Source organism: Wyeomyia smithii, chromosome 3, assembly GCF_029784165.1.
Source record: "Wyeomyia smithii strain HCP4-BCI-WySm-NY-G18 chromosome 3, ASM2978416v1, whole genome shotgun sequence".
NCBI lineage: Eukaryota > Metazoa > Arthropoda > Insecta > Diptera > Culicidae > Wyeomyia > Wyeomyia smithii.
The window spans coordinates 8,280,640-8,304,598 of NC_073696.1; the positions used below are offsets into that span (position 1 = coordinate 8,280,640).

Here is a 23,959-nt window from a genome sequence, read left to right on the forward strand (position 1 = left end):
CTCATGACTTTTGTTACTGTATGAAACATAAGCGACTTTATTTAAAAGCGCTATTAGAGTACAAGAAAAAAACGAAAATTGCATAAAGGTTACCGGCAAATTGATGAAAAACAGCATATTTTACCTAAACCGCAGCATGTTTATGTATTCCCCACAAATAAAACATGTTTCAACATCATTTCTATAACTTTTCAGGAAAGTATGTTTTATAAGTTTAATTTAAAATGCAAAATCGTTTCAAATTTCATACAAAATTGGAAAAAGTTCATAACGATCACTAATACTAATACATCGACGTGAATAGCATACCTTGTAGAACTGTCATCATACTTGGTGCACATATAGCGTATGTGCATCTGTATTGCTATGACATTTGCGATGATAGGGATGGCGCTGTTGCGTGTGTATGGCTGGCTATAGCGTGTGTAAGACACTAGCATGTGTAGCATATTATGGCTATTGCGTGTATATCTTCAGCGTGTGTACGGATAGTATTAGCTTGTGTGTGGATAGCTGCTGCGTGTGTAATGATTAGTTATAGCGTATGTATGGATAGTAATAGCACATGGTTGGATAGCTTATGCGTGTGTATAGATTGTTGTATCGGATGTATGGAAAGGAATAGCGTGTGTATGGATAGCTATAGCTACAGCGTGTGTATGAATAGTTTTAACGCGTGTTTAGATAGTTATAGCATGTGTGTGAATAACTATAGCGGGTGTTTATCGAAGATTATTATTGTCATTGAAAATATTAAAACGTCTTAACGAACACAGTTGTGAATTTGATTTTACAGCAGCGATTTTAACTTCTTCAGCCAGTCTTTATTCATCGAGGAAAAATTACTACCTATGAATGATCAACACTTATTTACTAGAAATTTGATTTAGATCAAAACGGGTTCTTTTGAGTATCTTAAGTTATTGGTAAAAAGAGTTGCAAGTTTTCTCAATGAGCATTCATTAAATTTTCGTTTTTGTTTCTCGGTGCGCGGTTTTGATTTTGTTTCTCGCACACAGAGAAAGAAACAAACTTGTCGCTATCGTGAAAAATAACAAAACAATTAGGAATGCTCTAAACCACAACTGAAGAAGTTAAGATATTTTCCTGTCACTCGCCCAAATCTTGATAACAACTACCGAAAAACGTGTGATTGAGCTCTTGCTATATTGAGTTGTTGAACCAAACGTTTTTTTTTTCAAATACATGAAGTTATATGCTGGGCTGGTACTAACCTAGCATGAGTTTTATCGATTGAATGTCAAACAATTTTCAAATTTAAAATTTTCGGTTGAATCGTTCTGGGCTCCAATTTCAGATAGTTTCGTAAAGTTTGCTTTTTGCTTAGATGGGAAAATTTTACCAATTCGCTCAATTAAATGATTGTCTTGGTAGTGCAACAAACAAAGGGTTGATTCGAATATGTATGAAATGACAGCGATTAAATAAAAGATATCCATTCTTTTAGTATATATTATTATTTATAACGTTTTAACGTCTCAGCACCCAGAAATGCACTGTTAGATAAAATTGCAGCAAATACTAGAGTTGCAATTCTCTCTATTATTTGTTTTAATGGAATATAAGAATACCGTAGTCCAACGTCATGCGGTCGTGTCTTGAATACCACCCTCCTACTTTTTTCATTTTCCGGACTATCCCGGACTACCCTTTTTCTGTCCCGGACAGTCCGCGAAAGAAACAGAGTGCAGTTTTGAAGACACAAACACATTCACACGTATGTGTCAAAATCAAAAAAAAAAATGTGGCAAAATCGGTTTGCTTTGATCATCGTTCTTCTCGTGTCAAACATCAGGTAGGATTTTGTTTTGTCAAAACATTTGCGAAATGAAGGAACTTTTTAAGCGTTTGGAATCATCATCGTCCGAATCCGTACAGTAGCACAAACGCGACAAAAACACAATGGCGATAATGACCAAAACAAAACAAAGTGACAGCTACCTCTGGTATTACGCACACCATTGCAACTGCTCGGAAAGTGTTTTTTTTCAGCTGCAAATTGTAGTCCGGGACGGTATAGTCCTGCCGTTAAAACAAATTCGACATAATTGTGATGGCGAAAGCAGTGAAGCTTCTTTGTTCAGAAGTGTGCAGGTTCAAAGAACGCTAGCCCTCCGCGTCGAAAACATCTTGGAACTATTTGACAACAATCGGAGCATCGAAAAGAAGACCGGTTCCGGACGGACGACGACCCTAAGCGACAAGAAGCTCCAGAGGATCCCAAGTAACACGGTTAGTCTTAAATAAGTTTAGGTTATTGATATATAACAAATCTCGTCACTATTTCAATAACGTATAAACTTATATACAACTTGTTAACAACTTAAAAAGCGCAAGGGGCGGAGCCAATATAAAACATATATTCAACTTCAAATGAATTGTTCACACGACTTACATAAAACAACTTTATAACGACTATAACCACCACTCTTACATTTACAGTACCAACAAATGGTGGCCTGTTATTAATAGGTCATAAACAAATTGCACAAATGAGTTGAAATTTCACTCGCTTATGATTGTTTCTAATACATACAAAACAGATGACCCACTAAAATAATCATGGTTCTTCATTTGAGAAATTATCAAGACAATCCATTGATAGAATAGGGTGTTGGTAGAGTGATTAAATACAATAAATCTACGTGTGATTTCAGATTTGTCGTGAATATTCGCCTTGTACTTCGTTAAAATTTACGCGCTTCGAAAATACCACCATATAATAGTAATCAATATCATTTTTTTTTTTCAATTTGAAATAAAGAGAAAAGTAACAGATGAACTCTAGAGGAATGAGCCTCAGGTATATATTTTCGATCGAATTATATTATGAAACGTGCCTTTAGCACAGAAAAATGGTGTTGAATATTATTTATAAGTAAATTGTATAAGTAAATTGAATGATAAATTTATTGATTATAATTTACTGTCAAATTTATTTATGTTTAATCAAACATAAATTCCCTGGATGTTCAAATATTTTATATAGTTTTGAATATTATAACAGTATTTTTGATCTGCACTGTATTTGATGAAGAAGAAATAGTTCACGCCATGAAATCACATTTACAACTGATTTAAAACTGAACTACAACTTTTGCGGCCATTTTACAATTTTGTCTCCACTATACGTTTTGCTGTCAAACACATATTCACCACTGTTGTCTCTTTTGCATTCTCAAGAAAAAAACTAGTTATAAACATGTTATAAATCAGTTTTTACAGCAATTTGTAATGTATTTACAACTTTAACTTGTTATTTCAATATAAAACATCATTCCGATTTAAAACATCAATGCCAGTGAATTAAAACCCAATGTTTCCCCTGTAACTTATTTATGACTGATTTATAACTTTTTCCTTTCATTTTCTCGTGAAAGATGTTGCATGTGTTACTTGGGATGTCAAAAAGTGACAGTCCCGTCCACTGGTTTCGGAGTTGCAGGTAATGACGCAGCGGCAGTGGCTAAATAAGATGTTCAAGTTGATTTTCACGGCAAAGCGCGACGTGGCGATGGTGATGAACGACGAAATCTGTCTCACCCTGGATGGCACCGACTATCAGGGTACTTCGTGTTTTACTTCTCTTACGGGGAAGTAAGCTTCGAGGTGAATTTCGTGTGACACACCGAGATCCCCAAGAAGGTGCTGCTGTGGATGACAATCAGCGAGAAGGGAATGTCAAAGCCGCTTTTCTTACGCTCCAGACTGGCTGTAAGCGGAATAATTTATAGTACAAAATGTCTGCTGGGAGTTGCGACGTTTACCAATATATATATCATTAGGGCGAAGACGCAGTTTTCTGACCAGATCTGGCGTCGGTCCAATACTTGAAGCGATCATTGGAGGAGATGGAGTGACTGAATATCCATGTGCTACTCAAGTCGACGAACCCGCCCAACGTCCACCAGTTGCGTCCCATCGAAAATTTCTGGGCAAACCTGAAGCGTTATACTCACTCCAACAATTTTGTCGCGAAAACTGAGGAAGAATTGATAAATAAAACGAAAACACAGTTACAGGTAGAGTACCACTTCACCGTCAAAACAGTGTAGATGGAACTGAATCCTGCTCGATGAAAATGTTATGTGGAATTACAATTTTTATTTGAAGTAAAACACATTTTCACTGCTTTAATTGAAAAGATGTGGTCATCCTTAAAATGATGGTTGATTTTAAATTTTATAAGCCTGGGAGTTAATCGAATTATGCCTTCTTTTTCCTCTTCTTCGCAAGCAGAACAGCTTGGTACTTCAGCACCAACGCACGTAATTTTCATTACGCAGTAGACGATTATTTGGACCTACCACGAATTAAAGCCTAGCACGACATGAATCAGATTTTGTCTTTCCCTCGCCTCTTTTACCACCACTAGACAATGTATATTGCAAATTTGGATATACGGAAAAGCGATGTGGCGATGACCAAAACAGCTATCTGTATGATGAAAAACACTTATGATTGTTCTAAACACTTACGGAAAAGTCTAACGCAACAAACAGGCGGCGTGGCGTAGTTGATAGAATGGCAGAATTTGAAAAAGAGGATGTACTGCAATGCACACTGTTTATAGGTTACACCTAAAAATTGAGAATTTGTTTCTTTATATTTTTCCTATATCTATGTTAGAGTTGCTGTCATAAACAAAGCTGGATAAACTTTAAAAAAAACTGATTCATGAAGCTACATTCATTATAGACGAAAAATAAAATCGAACATTTGAGAAAGGTCAGTTACCAGCCTACCAACGAAGCTTTCTAATGACCCCTGAACAAGAGCCTTGTACGGCCTTCACGTTGACTTTTCGAATGCAAAATTTAGTTCAGCTATTCATTCTGGTATGCATCTTGATTGATAGCCAAACTACTAGGCTTGACCCATGATTCAGACAAGCAGGAAAAAGCTTTGTTGTGGACTAAGAAAGCCTCAAAAAATTCCGTATTTTTACTTGTCATCCGTTGATGAAATTGAAAGAGATGCTGCCAGAAATAATAAGAACACTAGAATCATTCCACGTCATATACAATGTTACCACTGGCAACTCTTCCCATGGTACACCAACCTAAAGGATACTGTGGTAAAATAATGACAAGCTACTTTAGACGTCAGATAATTTAGATAAAATATTAAAAAACTAAGAATCATTAGAAGAAGAAAAAGGAAGTAAGAGAGATAAAATAATTCTTTAGTGGTAGGAACATTCGCAACGTGTATGCGTAATTAATCACAGAATTCCATTTATGAAACTAAATCTTTGTTGCCTACTAGATAAAAAAGGTAAAACATATAAAATTATAATATCTAGTAATTAAAAAAAGTTAACTTTGTTCGTGGGATAAGTAAACCGTCATCCACTGAATTTATACGTATATTTCTGAAAAATCCTATTAATCGAATTAATAAAATAATATTTGCAGCTTAAAGCATTACGCTAAACAGAATTAGTGCGTTTTACCTATTCGTCCCGCAACATACAATTTCGCAATGATCAGAAAATTCAAAGATTTGCCGGGTGCCACTATTGTGTCAACACCAATTTTCACCGTCCTGAAATTTATTTGAAGCTGTGAAACAGCAGGGGATGGACCAAGTTCTACTTTGAAAGGAAATATGTTCCAAAAATAACTCTTCTTATCTCTCTCAGCAAAGCTTTTGCGAGTGACAGAAAAATAATATATGTTTCAATTAAATAATTTTGAGACGCTAAAAAGTGCCATTGGTGTTTGTTAGACCGACAAATTTGTTCAATATCTTTATTGCGGATTAACATTTGCCGATGGCACGTGATGATTTTAGTTCTCTTATGATTTCTACACACAGTATTATAAGTGCCCAAACGGCTTGAGGTGAAACTGTTAGATCCGGATAGAATCATGAACATGTCCGAACATGCTCAGCAGTGCTATAAACAAGCATGACATGCATATATGACGGTGCTTCCAACACAGACGAGAAATCCAAAATCCAGTGCTGTTGAAGGTGATCTCTGCTAGTCCGCTAGGGACCATTCAAATAATACATAACGCTCTAGGGGGTGGGGGGTATTCAGCGGAGCGTTAGAATTGCATGTGGTACACATGTAAAATTGCGTTACATGGGGGTGGGTGGGTATTGAAAATTGCCAAATTCCGCGTTATGTAATATTTTAATGGTTCCCTATGGAAGGCTGCAATCAAATGAGCAGATGTTGCAGCAAAAACCATATAATGATTCTATTTCAAAATCGTCGCCTGCTACGACTTGCCGCAGCTCTGCTTGCTCTGCTCTTCGGAAGAATTGTTTGTATGAATAACCTGCATAATCGCAAATTGTCAAAAAGTATGAAAAGTTTACTGTACTAAAAATAAAAAATTGACTTTTTTGTGTTAAAAGATAGAAGAATAGTTTGTTCAGCAACGTTGTATAAAATTCAAAAATATGAAACTTTGTTGAACAAATGAAAATCCTTTCTTCTTTCGGTACAAAGTTATAAAGTATATTACATGGAACTTACTTAAAAGTTAGTTTTTTGTACTTAACTTTTGTTAGTTGCATTTTACACGAAAGTATTGTTCGGAGGAATTGTGAGAGCACACAAAACACACATTTTTGCCAAAGATCATATATCTCTAGGACTTTTCCTTACAAAGTTATAACATATTTTAGCTTATTTTTTCGATAACTTCAAGAACGTATAGGTTAAAAAGGGGCAAGTGGAATCATGATGTTAATACTTTTCCTTGAAGTTAAGTTGAAGTACTATAAACTTCTTCTTTTTTATAATCCAGCAAAATTAGAGTACGGCGAGTATATGTTACAGTAGATTTTCGTATATCCAATATACTAACTTATTTGTGTTAAGAGATAGAGGAATGGTTTATTCGGCAAAGTTTTAGAACGTGCAAAAATATGAATCTTTGCTGAACAAACAATATTCTTATTTTCATTGGGTACAGAGTTACAGAGTATTTTCTGTAAAAGTTTCTTAAAAGTTAATTTTTTGCACTTAACTTTTGTTAGCTACATTTTATAAGAAAACGTTGTCCTAAGGAAGCATTTGGGCATACAAAACACACGTTTTTGTTGAAAACCACACATCTCCAGGACTTTTCCTCACAAAGGGAGGACCACTTTGGAGGTACCCTTACTATAACGTGTTGAATTAGTTTTGGACATTGAACATTGAAATTTTTAAATATTCATAGAGCTCCTCAGTTTCAAAAAATATCCCCGAAAAATCAGGTTTAGAGAAATGAAAATTGCTGACGCCTATTTGAAAGTAGATAAGATGCTTAATCTTTCGGTGCCAAAATTATTTGAATCGGATGAAAATTGCAAAAGTTACAATATTGGGATGTCTGTGAAAGTTTCCCCTCGGTTTTATATAGCATTCCAGTAACCGAGAATCTAAATTATCTCATTAATCAGAATTAGTTTTTATAAGGTGAACCAAACGCGCGCTAAAAATCGGAAATGTTACCGATTTTTTTTTTTTAAATATCTGCAGATGCGGATGCGAATGTTCCGCATCTATATGTGGAAATATGCGTATGCATTCCAACGCAAAACAATGCTTTGTAAGTCTGAGCAAGGGCTTAGCATTAAAATGTTTCAAATAGTTCAGATCTAAGATAGGTGCATGCTTTAGCTTGCCAGAGCTGAAAGTTGTCAACAAGAGTCCGATCGAACTTTTTTCCTATTTTCAATGAAAAATCGGTTTTCATCAAGACAAGAATAGGACATTTGCAAAAAGTTTACTTTTTTCTTACCAAAAGCCTGTACAGAAGATTAATGATTTCACATTCGTCGAATTCGAAAGCATCATGGTGGCACAATTCGCTTTCAGTTTAAACTTTTGTCGGGCATCGCGCTGAGAAAAAAATCGCAATCCAAATAACGGCATAGCGTCACATCAACATCCGGGATCATTCACCAGAAATGAACACATCGTTCCGCGGGGGAAATTCAATTTCACTCTATTCTCATGAAGCGCCGCATCGTTCCTGTCGATTTCCTGTTAGTATCCGAGAACAGTAATTTCCTCAAAGGTTTCGCTCTTCTTTGATATGTTCAACATTCGGATTATTGGTTTTTGATGCCTATCTTTTGATACGACTAACAATTGCATTTCTGATGGTCTCTGGCAACTTTGGTTGGGTATTCGTATTCTTAATCGAGTTAAACCTCAATTTGTGTTGTGTTATCTGTGGATTATCTCCAAAGATCTGGTTTATCTCCGGCATTCGAAACAAAGTCGTATGGAATGTCGCAACAGCAACCCAAAATCTTGACTCTGCACATTTCTTCACGACTAACGTACGTAATTCTTCACTGGTAGCAGTACTTTTGCTAAGCACAAGATTGCTCGAAGTTAGCATCTGTTTCCACTCGCTCTGTGGCATACCGCAGCAGCGGTAAAAAGTCGAGGGAAAAATTTCCATATTTCGAACGCACGGGTATCACAGATTTTCCAACTCCCCTCTTTATATACGGGTTTTCTTCTCTTGCAGAGCTGTCAAATTTACATCTAAATTATTCGGACGCGCGCTATCACGGCGCATCAAAGCGACGGTCCTGTATGCAACGGAAACTGGACGCTCGGAGCAGTATGCAAAGCAGCTGGTGGAACTGCTCGGACATGCATTCAATGCACAGGTGAGTTTTTGGGCACTAAACAAGGTCGATCGAATTGCGCTGCGATGCCGTTTTTTTTTGTTTCGGACTAAAAAGAGATGTATTTTTGGAAAACGCTACTCTAGATAATGTCGATAATCTCATAATCAAACACTTCAAGAAGCTGTTTCATGAATTTAGTAATAATATCGGCGCTGTCACGCCACTCGGCGCAGCGTTGTTATTACAATTCGACTACTGTATGAACTTTGTTTCATCTTATTGTGCTTATTGCTTCATTCCGGTTGGTTGCAAATGAGCCAGACTGTCTTAGAGTCTGGCACATGAAAGCGAAATAACAAAACTTTTTTTTTCGCTCATAAGTGTCACGGCTTGGAACATTCTTCACGAGTCTTTCGTACATACAAATTGTGGGCGTTTTCGCATAAGAGAGAGGGAGAAAAAATGTTTTAACTTTAAATCATTATTAAATTTCATGGAGTGCACGAAAAGTTGGGAGAAAATTTTCATGCGTGACGAAACAAATTGTTTACTAGACATATAATAGGATCTATTTCCAGTAAATCGATCTTTTCTTAAAACTGATATTTAGTTTGGGAAGTATCATCAGTGTTTGTTGGTGTCACATGTTTTCTTAAAGGTTTTCATTTTACATTCAGAAAAGTTTTTTTAAACTGTGGGCACGGAGAGAGTGGTCAGTTTCAAAGTATTCAACAGAGTTGAAAAATCTCAGCCTCCTATGTACTAAATTAAATTTTGAACGCTTGATTCAACGGTAAACTTTTTACGCCCGTGGACCCAAAACGTTTAGGTACCATTTTGGCGATTTAGGTATTGTTGTGATAATAATAATGTGCTATTTAAAAAGTTTCGAATATGTGTTGTTCAAATTTCAAATTTGGTATCGAATTCGAACACTCTCGTCTCTAATTGAAATTCACACGAGAGGAGTAAACAGATTAATGATATATCAAACGAATGAAGAGTCATTCGACTTAAAAGATGATGAAAAGTATGATCTTAAGTGTGTTATCACAGTCGAATAAATGAATATTTTTTTATGGTGTTACAAATGTAAAAATGCTGGGGACAAAAAAGAAAATTTTGAATAGTGTTTAATTAAAGTCAAGTGAAAATGTTAAACTATCATCAGACGGTAGTTATAACACGTACACCACGTACGACTGTTATTTAAAATTGCTCTTAGGAATTTCTTTAAAAATTATATTTTGGTAGCTGACTGCCAACGAAAATGGAAAGCTTGAAAATATTCGAACTATTTTAAAACAGCATAGGAAACTGCTCTATTTCTATAAGTAAGCAGATAATTCGCCAATTTTTCTCTCCATAGCAGAACAAGTTTCTATCCAATGGGAAAAAATGTGCACCGCAGAAATTGCTCTGTGAAACCAACCAGCATCGGGTTCTGCTGCATCGCGCCGGGAAGTTATCGCCTTTACGATAGAGAATCGAAGAAAAAACTTTTCCCAATAGAACAAAACATTTCTCTAACTAGTTTTTATTTTATTTTTTCTTTCTCTCTAACACTCTTTTGGGGATCCGAACCCCGTCAACCAGATCTACTGCATGTCGGATTACGACATCTCATCGATAGAGCACGAGGCCCTGCTGCTGGTCGTCGCATCCACTTTCGGCAACGGAGATCCACCGGAAAATGGCGAGGTAAGCTACTGCGCGTCTCCGCCCGGAGTGCATCCACTACTCCTCGCTTATGAGCCCAATTCTTCTAACTTCCATCAACGAAGTCTCGAATTCAGCTTTTTTCGTTGTTTAGTTCCGCTTTCGCAAGTATGAATAATGTACAATACTAAACACTTACATATATCACACGACAGCCACCCATCGCATCCCAGCTTCGGGGAAAGTTACTCGGGTATCGTATCGAGATTTGAGACCGACTTTCTTCCGCTTTGCTCAGAAAACTTACTTCTACTAACTACCTAATTTGCTCGGTGCGCTTATGGAACGCTTAGCTTCTTCATTGACTAATCAATCTTTAAAGAGGAAAGTGTGAGTTTCCTACCAGTTCCGTCTCCGGGGGTTATTTCGAAGGTTAACAGTTACATTTTAAGGAAGAAGTAAAAAGCTAATTTTTTCTGAAGCAAGATAAATTACGTGGTTCGGGTAGTTGATTTTGTTCGGAAAGTGCATATGTCGAACCTTTAACCTTTGAGAGAGTGTCCGACGAAAGTTTTCCTTCGTATGAAAATAGTATCGGAAGACGGAGAGGGTTTGTCGTTTCTGCTTTTCAGTAAACCAAATTGTCAGATAGATACAAGCTTACTTGCTGTGACATAGGATGTACGATGTTTAACCGAGACACAGCGATGATTAGTACTCTGCCATGCTTAAATCCGTGAAGTGAACAACGATCGGATTGTTGGATGTTGCGGTGGCTGGTACCCCAGATGGCAGCGGCAGTAGCTCGCATATAAATCATGTTTGCTAAGTCTAATTTACTCTCTGCTTCCAGCAGAGCACATCATCGGGTGGTTATATTTCACTTCTACTGTACGAAAGATGTCCTAGGGCGATGTAAAAAAACATTTGTAACACCCTTCTGAGTTGATTTGATAAATTATTATGTCTTCCGACCCAAATTAAACATAGATGGGAAGCAATCCGAGTTGAGCATGCTTTAGTCGTCTTTTCGGGAAGGCAAGTTAGTTCTAACACATATCACACACATATCTAAGATTGTATTTCACATTCTCATCACTCATGCTCCGAATGATAATATAGATCAAAAGAAATTTTTTCTGATGGATGGATTAGAAAAAAACCATCAGAAATGAAAAATATGTAACAGTAGCAATAATAAATTTCCGTAAAAAATTAGCTTTCTTGCTAGAAGAAAGAAATAACTTTCAAAACGAGATGGTTTCGTCTTGCGATTCGTTCCAAATTATCACCTGCTAAACCAGAGATAAATCGTACCAAAAAGGTCGGGCACAACGTGTAAAAACGTGTATTTTTGTTTCTGAGATCCAATTAAATTACGCTAATATTTTCTTTGAAAGTATTTTCCACATTTTCTGTTCATTCACGATACGACGGACTTTTCATCTAACATTGTCATACCATAGCCTTTTCCGGTGGAAAGCGTCGTTTTCTTTTTCTCAAGCATTTTCCCTTCATATACCGTGGAAAACTGCGGTTTGGCTTCATACCTCTTCTCTTCTCTGTACGCACAACGTTCGATATGAATGAAATAACCTTTTTGACCGCCACGAACTTCTTTGGCTGTATTTTTCTCCGGTGAAAGTTCTCGTATTTTGAAAATAAAAGATGCGAAATAACTGCACTTGCAACAAAATGACAAAACTAATGTAAACAAACGAACGCAACCGAGAGAGCTTAGAGGATGATTCACGTTTAAAAGGCATCGTCTCTCCAGTGTGCCCATACTTTCTGAGGGACCCATAATAATTTTAATAAAATTTTAAAAAGAAGTATAGAAGTATTGGTATTTGCCATACCATTGATAATTTTGAGTACCATGGAACGGGGTGAAATTGATCAATTTTTATAACAATTTCCAATTAACTAGTTTCATGTACATTTTTCCCGAAATAGTATAATTTTAAAACAAGTACTGGTATGTGCTCCAGTAAACCTCTATGGCTATTGGTGAAATTTCTATCGTCTACTTCATGAAATAAATTCGATAATTCTATAAGGTACTGGTGCTTATTACGGGAGTCACTTCACGGTGAAATATATTTCACTCTCACGCTCACTTCACGGTGCTTATTACGGGAGTCACTTCACGGTGAAATCCGAGTGAAGTGAACAAAATCCTATTACGGGACTCATGTAAGTGAGAAAAACGTCAAAAAGTGACATCTGCCGTGGAATCTGGGTTATTATGAGTGTCATATCAGTGAATGGAGAACGGAAAAAGCGACGTTTCGCGTGGAATTATTTCACGACCATTTTGAACGGTAAAATGATTCCAAGAAGATGCCATAAGTCTTAAAGTTGATTAATTTGTGATCCAATGGTAAATGTTGGATTATTTCTTCAGTAACGAAGCGGATCAAAGTTTGATCCGTGCCTTAAAGCGGTAAATTTTTCATTTTTTTGCCCGATGAAAAAAATGCAAACTAGTTCAGGAAATTTTCGATACCGAAAAAACATTTTTTTTTATGTCGAATGTCTTAGAAATGCAGAACACGTCGAGATCTGGTGTTATCTAGAAAAACGGAAAAAAGCGACTGTCTGGGACTTAGACATTTTTAGAGCTGGGAAACAATCTTATTTCACTTGTCCTATTCTCAATTTCACTTCACTGTCAGGTGCTTATTACGGGAGTCACTTCACGGTGAAATCAGAGTGAAGTGAATGAAGTCCTATTACGGGACTCACGTAAGTGAGAAATACGTCGCAAGGTGACATCTGCCGTGAAATCTGGGTTATTATGAGTGTCATATGAGTGAAGTGGAAACGGAAAAAGCGACGTTTCGCGACGAATTATTTCACGACCATTTTGAACGGTGAAATGATTCCACGAAGATGCCATAAGTCTTGAAGTTGATTGATTTGTGATCTAATCGTAAATATTGGATTTATTCTTCAGTAACGAAACGAATCAGAATTTGATCCGTGCCTTAAAGCGGTCAAATTTTCATTTTTTTTGCTCGATGAAACTTGTTCCGGAAATTTTCGATACCGAAAAAAACATTTTTTTGATGCCGAATGTCTTACAAATGCAGAACACGTGTTATCCAAAAAAAACGAAAAACTCGACTTTCTGGGACTTAGATATTTTTGAGCTGGGAAACAATCTCATTTCTCTTGTCCTATTCTCAATTTCACTTCACTGTCAATCTCACTCCACGGAGGTGATTTTTGTCACCTCACTTGAGGTGGAATCGGGAATAGGTCTAAAAAAGTGAAGTGAGCGTGAGAGTGAAATATATTTCACCGTGGAGTGACTTTCGAAATAAGTACCATTGACAGTGAAGTGAAATTGAGAATAGGACAAGTGAAATGAGATTCCCAGCTCAAAAATCTTCCCAGCTCAAAAATCTCTAAGTCCCAGAAAGTCGTTTTTTCCGATTTTTTAGATAACACCAGATCTTGACGAGTTCTGCATTTCTAAGACATTCGGCATCAAAAATAAATTTTTTTTTCGGTATCGAAAATTTCCTGAACTACTCGCATTTTTTTCATCGGCTAAAAAAATGAATATTTGACCGCTTTAAGGCACGGATCAAATTCTGATTCGTTTCGTTACCGAAAAATAAATCCAATATTTACCATTAGATCACAAATCAATCAACTTCAAGACTTATGGCATCTTCGTGGAATCATTTCACCGTTCAAAATGGTCGTGAAATAATTCCACGCGAAACGTCGCTTTTTCCGTTCTCACTTCACTGATATGACACTCATAATAACCCAGATTCCGCGGCAGATGTCACTTTGCGACGTTTCTCTCACTTACGTGAGTCTCGTAATAGGATTTTGTTCACTTCACTCTGATTTCACCGTGAAGTGACTCCCGTAATAAGCACCACTATGACGTAAATTAGGGGGAAATTGATCACCATTGAAATCCATACATTCTTTCGGCAATGTGCTTTTTTTTCGATATGCTAAAGATAAATGATGATTTCTGCACTGAAAAATATCATTTACAGCTAGTTTGGAAACGAAAATAACGATATTTCAGGTTAAAATTTGTTTATTTTGGTTCACGAGCTGCTTATTGCTAAATTTGCTCTTATTTGATCGTCTTTACACTGATTTCAATTCGGTTTGTTGCAAAAGCTCAAAAACTAGCTCTGAAATTAAAATCTTTGTTTCCTGCGAATTCACCAGTATTTCTTTAATGGTATGGAATAATCATTGTTGAAAATTACATTTTTTGAGCTTTTATCAAACTTTACTCACTTCTTCAAATTTAACGTAATTAACCCTCAACTAAGATTACTTTAAGTAAATTGAATACTTTTTTTGTTATTTGAAAACTTGTTTGATCAAATTTGATTGAGTTTTGACTGAGTTAGAAGAATTTTTCAAATATATGAAAAATTGCACCGGGTATGCAAGGGTTAACTTTGACAGGTATGTGAATCATGCAAAAGTTGCGTTGAGGGACACGTTAACATTTCATAGTGTTGTAAGAGCAATATCTTTTGATTAGTATTTTTATCACGAATTTTCTGGTGATCAATTTCACCCCACTGATCAATTTCACCCCATTCCACGGTCATTCAAAATACAGAACTTTGATGTTTATTTTCATCCACAATATGTTTCATTCTCACAACTAATTCGACATTTATTGTTTCAAGCAAAACACAATATTCAATCGACTCTTGGAATCATTCTCTTTCGCCGACAGGTTACTTTGATGAGAATGACTTTTGTTAATCTCAACTGAACTCCTCTCAATCGTAATTTCCGCTTCGATGCTCATCATGTGGTCGAATGATGTTACTACAATGTCATGGCTATTATGATGATTTCGTTATAGTTCGTACAGCGACGGACGGCTTTTTATTATTATACCTATGCATTTGCTACTCAGTGTTGTACAAGTTTATTTTGTTGAATATCAATTTTTCGTTCATTTCCTTGAACCTAGACGTCTTGAATTAATTTACATCGCCTACTTATGTAATGCACTGTAGTTAGGATTAAAATTAATTCAACGGGGGCAATTGTGCATTTTTATTTTTAATTTGATTCAGCATATTCTCAAGCCAGCTGTGCAGTGTTTGAAAGAGCGAAGCACATTTAAATAAATACCCTCGGCATTTCATCTTTGGCAGGATACTTCAGAACAGAAGCAGAAGCATGTTGCGGGCGGGAGAGAAAAAAAGCCCCTCTCCGTTTATCTCAGCTTGCGGTCAAACCCAGTCGTGATAAGCTTAGCGTAATTTAATCAACGTAGAAATTTTAATTTGTGAAAACCGAGCTCCGTTTCGACTGTTTTCCACTTGGTACGAAAGCGTTGACGTTTCCACACGTACCTCCCCAGCCCGGAGATATACTATTGGGTGTGCGTGATTACGTTTGCAATGATTCATGGCAAATTAACTCCCGTGAACCCTCCAGGGTTTGTAAACTAATCGTTACTGTAATTGGAGTGGAACCAACGGATCATAATATTCACATACCAGGTAGAAGATGGAATTGTGGTGGAAGTAATACGCTAATAACATGTCATTACTAACTGCAGTAACCGCATTACTAATATGGAGAGGCCGCATTATTTTGATTAAACATTTCCATTGGAATTTTTTTTTAATTGATTATATTCACTTATCCTTTGTTTATTTTTGTTTCGCAGGGATTTAGAGAGCACTTGATTTCGTACGCAAAGAAATTGGTCGACCGACCAAAGCCGGTATTTACTCCTATAGTTTTTCCCTTCCAGTTTTAATTTCAGATCCCACCTTTTAACACCGGCATCGAAAATCAGCACCACCAAAGCGCCGTGAATCGGTCAGAAAATAAATAAATCGTTTCGTACACTTCATTTCGCCTCTCATTGCAGCTCTTCGCTCAGGACTTGTACGCTATGAAGCTGCACGAGAGCGGAAACCATCACGTGCATAACGAACTGAGCATCGCGGCATCATCAAAATCCTTCATCAAAGCGAATTCGAGAAGCGATATGAATAAACACGCCCTTAGCCACCGAAAGATTGACCGGTTGGACTCGCTGCGTGGTTCCACGACCGACACCATGTCGGAGGAAACCTTCGGGCCGTTGTCCAATGTGCGATTTGCGGTGTTTGCTCTGGGTTCGTCCGCCTATCCGAACTTTTGCGCTTACGGGAAGTACATTGATAACATCCTGGGGGAGCTGGGCGGTGAACGGTTGATGAAGATGGCTACCGGAGATGAGATATGCGGTCAGGAGCAAGCGTTCCGTAAATGGGCACCGGAGGTATTTAAGGTAGGTTGTAACCCCTAATGAACGTTGGCTGTCGTAACTTTTTTTATGACACCTCTAACCTGCCACCGGTTAAAACAGATTGCCTGTGAAACGTTCTGCCTGGACCCGGAGGAAACGCTCGCTGATGCCAATTTTGCCCTGCAAGGTGAACTGTCGGAAAACACGGTCCGCTTCGCACCGGTGTCTGAATACGAACCGCTCGATCGTGCACTGTCAAAATTCCACAACAAAAAGGCCACCGAGTGCTCGCTGAAACGGAAGGCGATTAGTTTGCACGAGGGACCCCACGGAAGCGAGCGGTCGACTATTCTAGTGGAAATTATAGCCGAGGGGGTGAGTATGAGAGCATATCAGTGTGCAATCACGAGTTGTGCCTTCTGACGAGAAGGCCAAGTTTTGGATGTGGCAGAGTTGATAGTGCGGTGCGAAACGGTTCCAGGGTGAGCAGTGAATGCGCTTTACTTGTTGCTCTTCGTACAGCGTTCGGGTAACTGTTCAGTGAAATAAATGCTTATTCTCTTTCCCCTTAAGCTGTGAGCACCACGAAGTGTATAACAGTTTTAAAAATGTAACGTTGTAAGGTTTTACCAGTGTTGGCAGGATGTTTAGTTGGTAATAACATTGTGCTCTCTCACATTTTGTATTGAATTTTTATGAAATTTTAGATTTTCAATCATATAAAACTTAAAGCATTTGTATTTTCGATTTTTTCTAGTCGGAAACGTTTTTCAAACATTTTGTTTTCTATTTGAAATTAATTCATTTCTTGATATTTACTTGAGCTTAGATTGCGAAGTTTGATCATGAAATTTTCTGAATTTTAAAAGTTGGAGATATGTTCGAGATTATTCTACTTTCGCATTTTTAAGGCCTTGTTTGGAGTCATATTCTTCCATTTTCCATTTGTAAATTAGGTATATGTAAATTCTATTTCCTTATTATTTTCGATTTGAGTCTGAACTGTTTTTTAAAAGCAATATTAATTTTTTGGACTACAATTAGATGCTTTTTTGATTTCTTCTTGCTTTTGAACATTTTTAAAATTATTTTTGAAGTAGAATACTTCTCTCAGGAAGTTCGGCTACATAGGGATGTGAAATGAAAATCTAAAACCGAAAAAAGTGAAAAATATGTCCAATTTCAAATGCTAATAAATCGGTTAGTATTCGATGGATTTCCTTCGTTCTTGCAGCAATAGATTGGGTAATCTTCTAAGGTTCTTCCCAAATGAAGATAATTGTTATTTTATTATTCAAACTATTGTGCTATTGAAAATAGTCAAGCCTTGTCAAAACGAAAAATTCGTCCTCTGATTGGTCGTTATATGATTGCTTCCCAAGCACGGTCGACAGAATCATATACCTTGCAATCGAAAACATGCTATTTGGCCTATATAAGAGCTTGTTTCAGCCAATGCCACTCATAACAGTTCTAGACAGCGACAACAGCAGTCGTCCTTCCTTAGCAGCAGCCCTAGCCCTGTGGTTGGTCACCACGTCTCAGGAGCAGCGCGGTTCTTCTCAGTGTGTGTCGCCAGACTGCCATTATTTCCCCCGTGTTGGGGCAGCATGAAGGAAATCCAATTTTGAAAATCAAAATGCCTTTTCCAAGGCAAATAAACAAGTCATTGAAAGTTAATAATTTTTGACAGCGCAAGCAAAAATTCTGTCGCACCCGCCTAATTCACTGAATGTGAAATAGGTTCCACAGTGCATGTTGTGCATGTATCTTAATTCCCCCAATGTTAGGGCAGCTCAAAGGTTGTAATTAGCAACCGATTTTGAACCTCAAAATGCTTTTGAAGTAGAATACGTCTGTCAGGATGTTCGGCTACATAGGGATGTGAAATGAAAATCAAAAACCGAAAAAAGTGAAAAATATGTCCAATTTCAAATGCTGATAAATCGGTTAGTTTTCGATGGATTTTCTTCGTTTTTGCAGCAACCGATTAGAAAATCTTCTAAGATTCCTACCAAATGCAGGAAACTGTAATTTTATTATTCGAACTATTGTACTATTGAAAAATCTTAAGCCATGTCGAAACACAAAATTCGTCCTCTGATTGGTCGTTATACGATTGCTTTCCCAAGCACGGTCGACAGAGTTATGGACCTAATAAATTGGGAATGCAATATTTGGCCTATAAGAGCCTTCATCAGATATTTAACAGATATTTCATCAGATATTAAATTGAACAACTGGAATTTGAAGAACACAAATGAATATTTGAAGAGATAATATTTTCTCGTTTTGCGCTATAATACAAAGTTAATTATCTTCAGGAGGCTGGCATCACGGCTAACTAATAATACGTGCCCCGAAAGCTATCCGTTTAAGTTATTAATTTATAAGTGAATTAAGTGGCCAAACTTGTTAAAAAGTGTCAAGTTGTGATCTGTGATGCTTTGTCTAAGTGAGAAAAGTGAAGGTTTTGTGAAAAACACAGTGTTCTTTGCGTGTAAATAGTATTTTTTCCTCGAATTGCAATTGAAAATTGGCCAGCTAAGTTGCGTGAGTGTGAGTGCCTACTTTGTGCGTCGCTCTAACTAGCGGTTCGTTATTAACATGCGAAAATGGAATGCATGGCGGTGTGAGCGAAGAGAACAATAATATCTGGCGAGAGAGCGAAGAGATTAGTGTTGCGCTGTGCTTGTCGGCGTTTGTTTCGCTGGCATAGGCATAACCAAAATAAAACAGATGAGTATAAGTTTTTGTATCAAACATTTTAAGAATGCATAGGCTCTGTGTGTAGTGGTTTTCAGCGGGCTTAGGACTTTGCCAGAAGTGTAAGGCTACTGACATGCTGAGGCGTCAAATGAGGCGAAGCGTTGAGCGTTTGAGAAGCGGAATAAACAGAAGCGTTGGGTGAAGCTTCCTATGACATACTGGAGCGAGCGTCGCAAATGCGTTGTGTTGTCATATTCCTAGATTCCAATAGCGGTTTTGTTTAAAGGAAATATTTATTCGTCCAATGAAGATTTTTTTGCTTCTTCAAGCACGGTAAATTACGTTTTTAGTAAACAGAGATTTTTTTATGAAATAAAATAATATTATTGGAGTGAGTTGCGCTACAGACGTAGTAAAAAAAAAAGAAATTATTCTAAATTTTAAACTCGTTGACCCCGAGCAACGTTCAACTAGTTTTTAATATCTGTTAGGATTTGAATAACCAATGAGAGCACAGCTAGTTACTCAGCGGCTTGCATTTTCGCGACCAAAGAAGTTCAGCATGCTAGATTTCTGGCCATTCAAATCAAAACTCAACAATATCAATCAATAATATCAGTGCTATTTTCCCGACGACCTGAAAAATTTTCCCGATAGTATTTTCTATCCTACTTTTTTTCTTTTTTAAGATTTAAGACCAAAGCAAATATTAAGTACCTGGCGATATCAGGTTTAGTCTGAACATGGATTTACTGCACAACCCTCTTCTAAACATTTTAACATTTTCTAAACGGAAATGTATTTATTTGCTTTTTTCAATTACCAAACCAAAACAAAGCAAATATAAAGCACCTGGCGATAAAAGATTTAGTCTGGATATGGTATTACCGCGTACATATGCGCGCGTCAAAACACTACTCGTTCTGTTTCGCCGCCTCTATCGACGCGTCTTTGCCGCTCCAGTATGACCGGTTCGAGCGTTTCATATAGACGTTCGAAGAAGTAGCTCTGACGCTTTTGCGACGCTTTTTGCTTCGCTTCATTTGACGCCTCAGTATGTCATTAGCCTAAATGTGTCATCTGTTGGTGCACAAAGTGTGGTAGCTTTTCGGTTGCGGGTGGAGTTTTTTTTTATATTTACAAACCAGATTGTACGGTGCACTCTCACAGGTCAAAATTGGCAGTTTTATAATATAGTTTCAAAATTTATCATTCGAGCATGACAATGCGGCATGCGATTGATGCATCGTCTACAATTGTGAGTCCTGGCAGGGCGGTGACATTTTATTCAGTTCTATGTTCTTTTTTATGATTTTCCTAGCTTTTGGACAAATGTTGATATACATAAGTAACTTTTATTTAATTATGTTGAAATCGTTTTGGGCGTGAAAATAGTTCACGACAACTGAACTTTGATTGCAATTATTTTGGCATTTTAATAATAAACTTGGAACTCTGTTTTGTTTAATATGCTTATTTGCATTTTTTTAAGTTTTTGGGCTATGAATGCATGGAACTTTGTCAGTTTTTATATTCAGTAGGTGTCTTTTGTGCGAAACGTCGTGTCGCGTATGCGTCGGTAGGAGAAAACGGAGCGGTCGTTCATAATGCCCCGGTGAAACGCATCATCGGCCCGGGTGAGTTTTGTTTATCTAGGGGTTTCCGGAGTGCAGTGGGCACGCTATTGTTTACTTCGGGGAGGTCAGCTCAGTTTCGCGCACGTTATTTTGACAGCGCTCAGTGTAACTATCTTAATACAGCGGTTTCGGAGCTCAATGACCATTACATCGTATAATGCTCGGGTGTGCCTTGTGGGTTTTTTTACTCGCTCTAACGGTTCTTTGAGCTGGTACCAGTAGTTTGCGTTCGGCGTGCGGTGCGTTTTACGAAATTCATTCGTTTCGAGGTAAGTTTTAATAGTTCACGGGATGAACGCGAAGTTTGGTGTGATACAGACTGTTAACGATTGGTTGCCGATGATACCTAGAAACTTCGATTCTCCTATATGCCGATACAGCGATCGTGATGCGGTTCTATTTATATCGTCCTCTGATGGCCGGTTGCGCAGAGACCGAGAAATATCCATATCGGGCGCGAATTTGTGTAGAAAAGATCGCACCATCAACCTCGATGGATCCAGATCAATTCCTTTCCACTAACACTAATTCCTTCCTTTGATACTTGTGGATGATTCAGAGGATTCCTCGGTCTCTAGTAGCAACAAGTATTAAACTAACACTCCCGATATCCCTTCCTCTATTGATCTGCATTGGGCGTGGCCAGCTACGTTATTGACCAGTGGAAAGAAAAATCACCAGGAATTGTACACTGAAAATGGCTTGCTACTCCTAGGCACCATTTTGACGGTTCTTTGTGCAATTTCAGCTGGTTCTGGTCAATCGCGGGCAACACACGGGCGATCAAATATGCTATGCTATGCTATGCTAATACAAAGTTAATTATCTTCATCTACATGCATACTCTGACTATTATTACGTGTTTGCGTCGCTTAGTGTTTGGCTACGGTTATGCAGAACGCAAATGACGGCGCGATGCGATACGGCAAGACGAAATGTGTTGAAATGTATAGCTCTACTTCGCCGTAAAAAGAACTGTACATTTCACCACGGTAAGGCGAATCGCATCGCGCCGTCATTCGCGTTCTGTATAACTGTAGCCTTTGTTCCGTTCAATGATGTCGTATTTAATGTGCATATTACAATTCGGCAGCACTTCAACTGCTTATTTGCGCAAAATTTTAAAAATATTCAAAAAACTTCATTCAAAATATCAAACAAAGTGAAATTACAATACTGCCAATGAACGGTCAACGTTTATTTACTAGAAATAATGACTGACACACAAGCAGCCGGGTTAACTTTCTTGTAAAAGTATTCTACTTCAACCTTGCGGTCGTGGCTTTGCATTCAACCTTCCTGTGATTTTTTTCCATAAGCGTGTTTCCAGTCTCTCAAAATTATATTCAGGATTATTTTCTTTTTAATTTCTTCTGGATTTGGGACAGTTTATCAGCTAATACTTTTCTATGCTTTTTTTCTACTTTTAAAAGACGTTTCAAACTTTTTCAATGTTAAGTTGGGATAATTTTTGATAGTAGCATCCGGCCTTTTCCTGACGTAGGGTAAATTTAAGCTCATTTTTTGAATTTGCTTGTTTTCCTGAGAATTTGTTGCACTGAAATCTAAATTTTATGCATACGATATTTTATATTATACTTTCTGTTTAGAATGTTTTAGTCAGTTTGCTACTCGTAGCGTTTTCATACATTTTGAGTTAAACTTGGCGAATTTGTTTGTTGATTCAACAGAAACTTCCAGTCATATTGAGCTAACTTTTGAATTCTTTTTGTTTCCAGTCCATCATTTGGTTTCTTCGAGCGGCTTACAACTATTTCAGAAATTGATCATTTTCAAGTGAATTTTGGAATCTATTGTTGTGTTTTGCGTTTAGAAGTGTTTTAATCATTCATAACATAATTTGTGTTTATACATTTTTTTGGTTTCCTCTGAACTATAAAGGCGTTTGTTTCGTTTTGCTTTGCCTTTTTCTGTTCTTTTGGTTTTGGAGTCCTCGAATCGTTTTGGAACAGAGTGGTCTATGTACACAAACCTGGTAAATGACAAAGAAAATGACGGTAACTCGTATAAAATGGCTAGTGTCATATATTATACGGTACATACAGCATGTCACATGTAAGATGTCACGTGTAACATTACATGTTACACAACATGTTACATATTACATAATATTTCACAAGTTACATTTTTCGTGTTACATTACGTGTAACATGTTACATATCACGTGTGGCATGTACAGAACAAGTGACATGTTACTTATCACATGTAATATGCTACATGTTACGAGTTACATGATAGTATTACGCCGATTTTTGTACATAGACCACTCTGTTCCGAAACAGAATGGCCATTCTGTTTTTGGCGAAATTTCAACACGGTATAAATCAGCTTTAAAGTTTGATTTTTTGAAATTTTTAAGCCATTGAATATTATTCAAATTAGCAAAGACCTGGTGAAACCGTATCCGGCCGTAACCGAAATCACAAATGTCAGGCCGAACAAACTACGAGTTGTCGTGAATAGCTTGAAGCAAGCAAACGCGATTGCCAGCTTCATGCTCTTCACGAGAGAGTATTGCGTGTACATCGCTGCCAAGAATGTAGAAATCGACGGTGGGTGGTGTTCTCGAGGGGAATCTCACTGTCGATGACATTTTGCGTCATAAGGTGGGCTGTTTTAAGAGCATGATGCAAAATTTAGAGATACTGGATTGCAAGCAATTGCATGCAGTGCCCATCAGACTTGGTATTTGTCTGCACCAGGTGTACCCGTCGGCTCGCACGAAGAGCAGCCTACTCGATTCGTGCGAAAAGAAAAAGAAATTTCTTCGCAAGCCGTGAGCACGCATTAGTTCGTAGGTGCACGTGTGTTATTTCTCGAGTACACGGCGGGTGCACCGTGTAGATGAAAGAAACCAAACGGGAAAACTAATAACCTACGCTATGTTTCTTTTATATTTGAAAAAAATGCTTCAGTCACACTTGTTGAGAAGTAAATTTTTGTGCGATAATGACTAGGAAACAAAAGTATTACAGAGACTCTACGCCGCAAAAATACACACGGACCATTATTTCATCTTTATGGACAGACTCAGTTCTATTCAGGCTCTTCATCGATGAAAATT

General features: G+C 37.5%; 1 protein-coding gene across 2 annotated transcripts in view; it reads left to right on the plus strand.

Annotated features, from left to right (window-relative positions):
* The window catches only part of LOC129729392 (nitric oxide synthase), a 163,795-nt gene that overhangs the window by 118,337 nt on the left and 21,499 nt on the right, over window positions 1–23,959 (plus strand). Inside the window, exons 12-16 of one of the 2 annotated variants that reach the window (XM_055687941.1) lie at window positions 8,511–8,655; window positions 10,213–10,317; window positions 15,959–16,015; window positions 16,166–16,570; window positions 16,649–16,903. In XM_055687941.1, the coding sequence (XP_055543916.1) occupies window positions 8,511–8,655; window positions 10,213–10,317; window positions 15,959–16,015; window positions 16,166–16,570; window positions 16,649–16,903 (967 nt within the window). The remainder of the gene's footprint in view (window positions 1–8,510; window positions 8,656–10,212; window positions 10,318–15,958; window positions 16,016–16,165; window positions 16,571–16,648; window positions 16,904–23,959) is intronic. The other variant, XM_055687942.1, reaches the window with a different exon arrangement.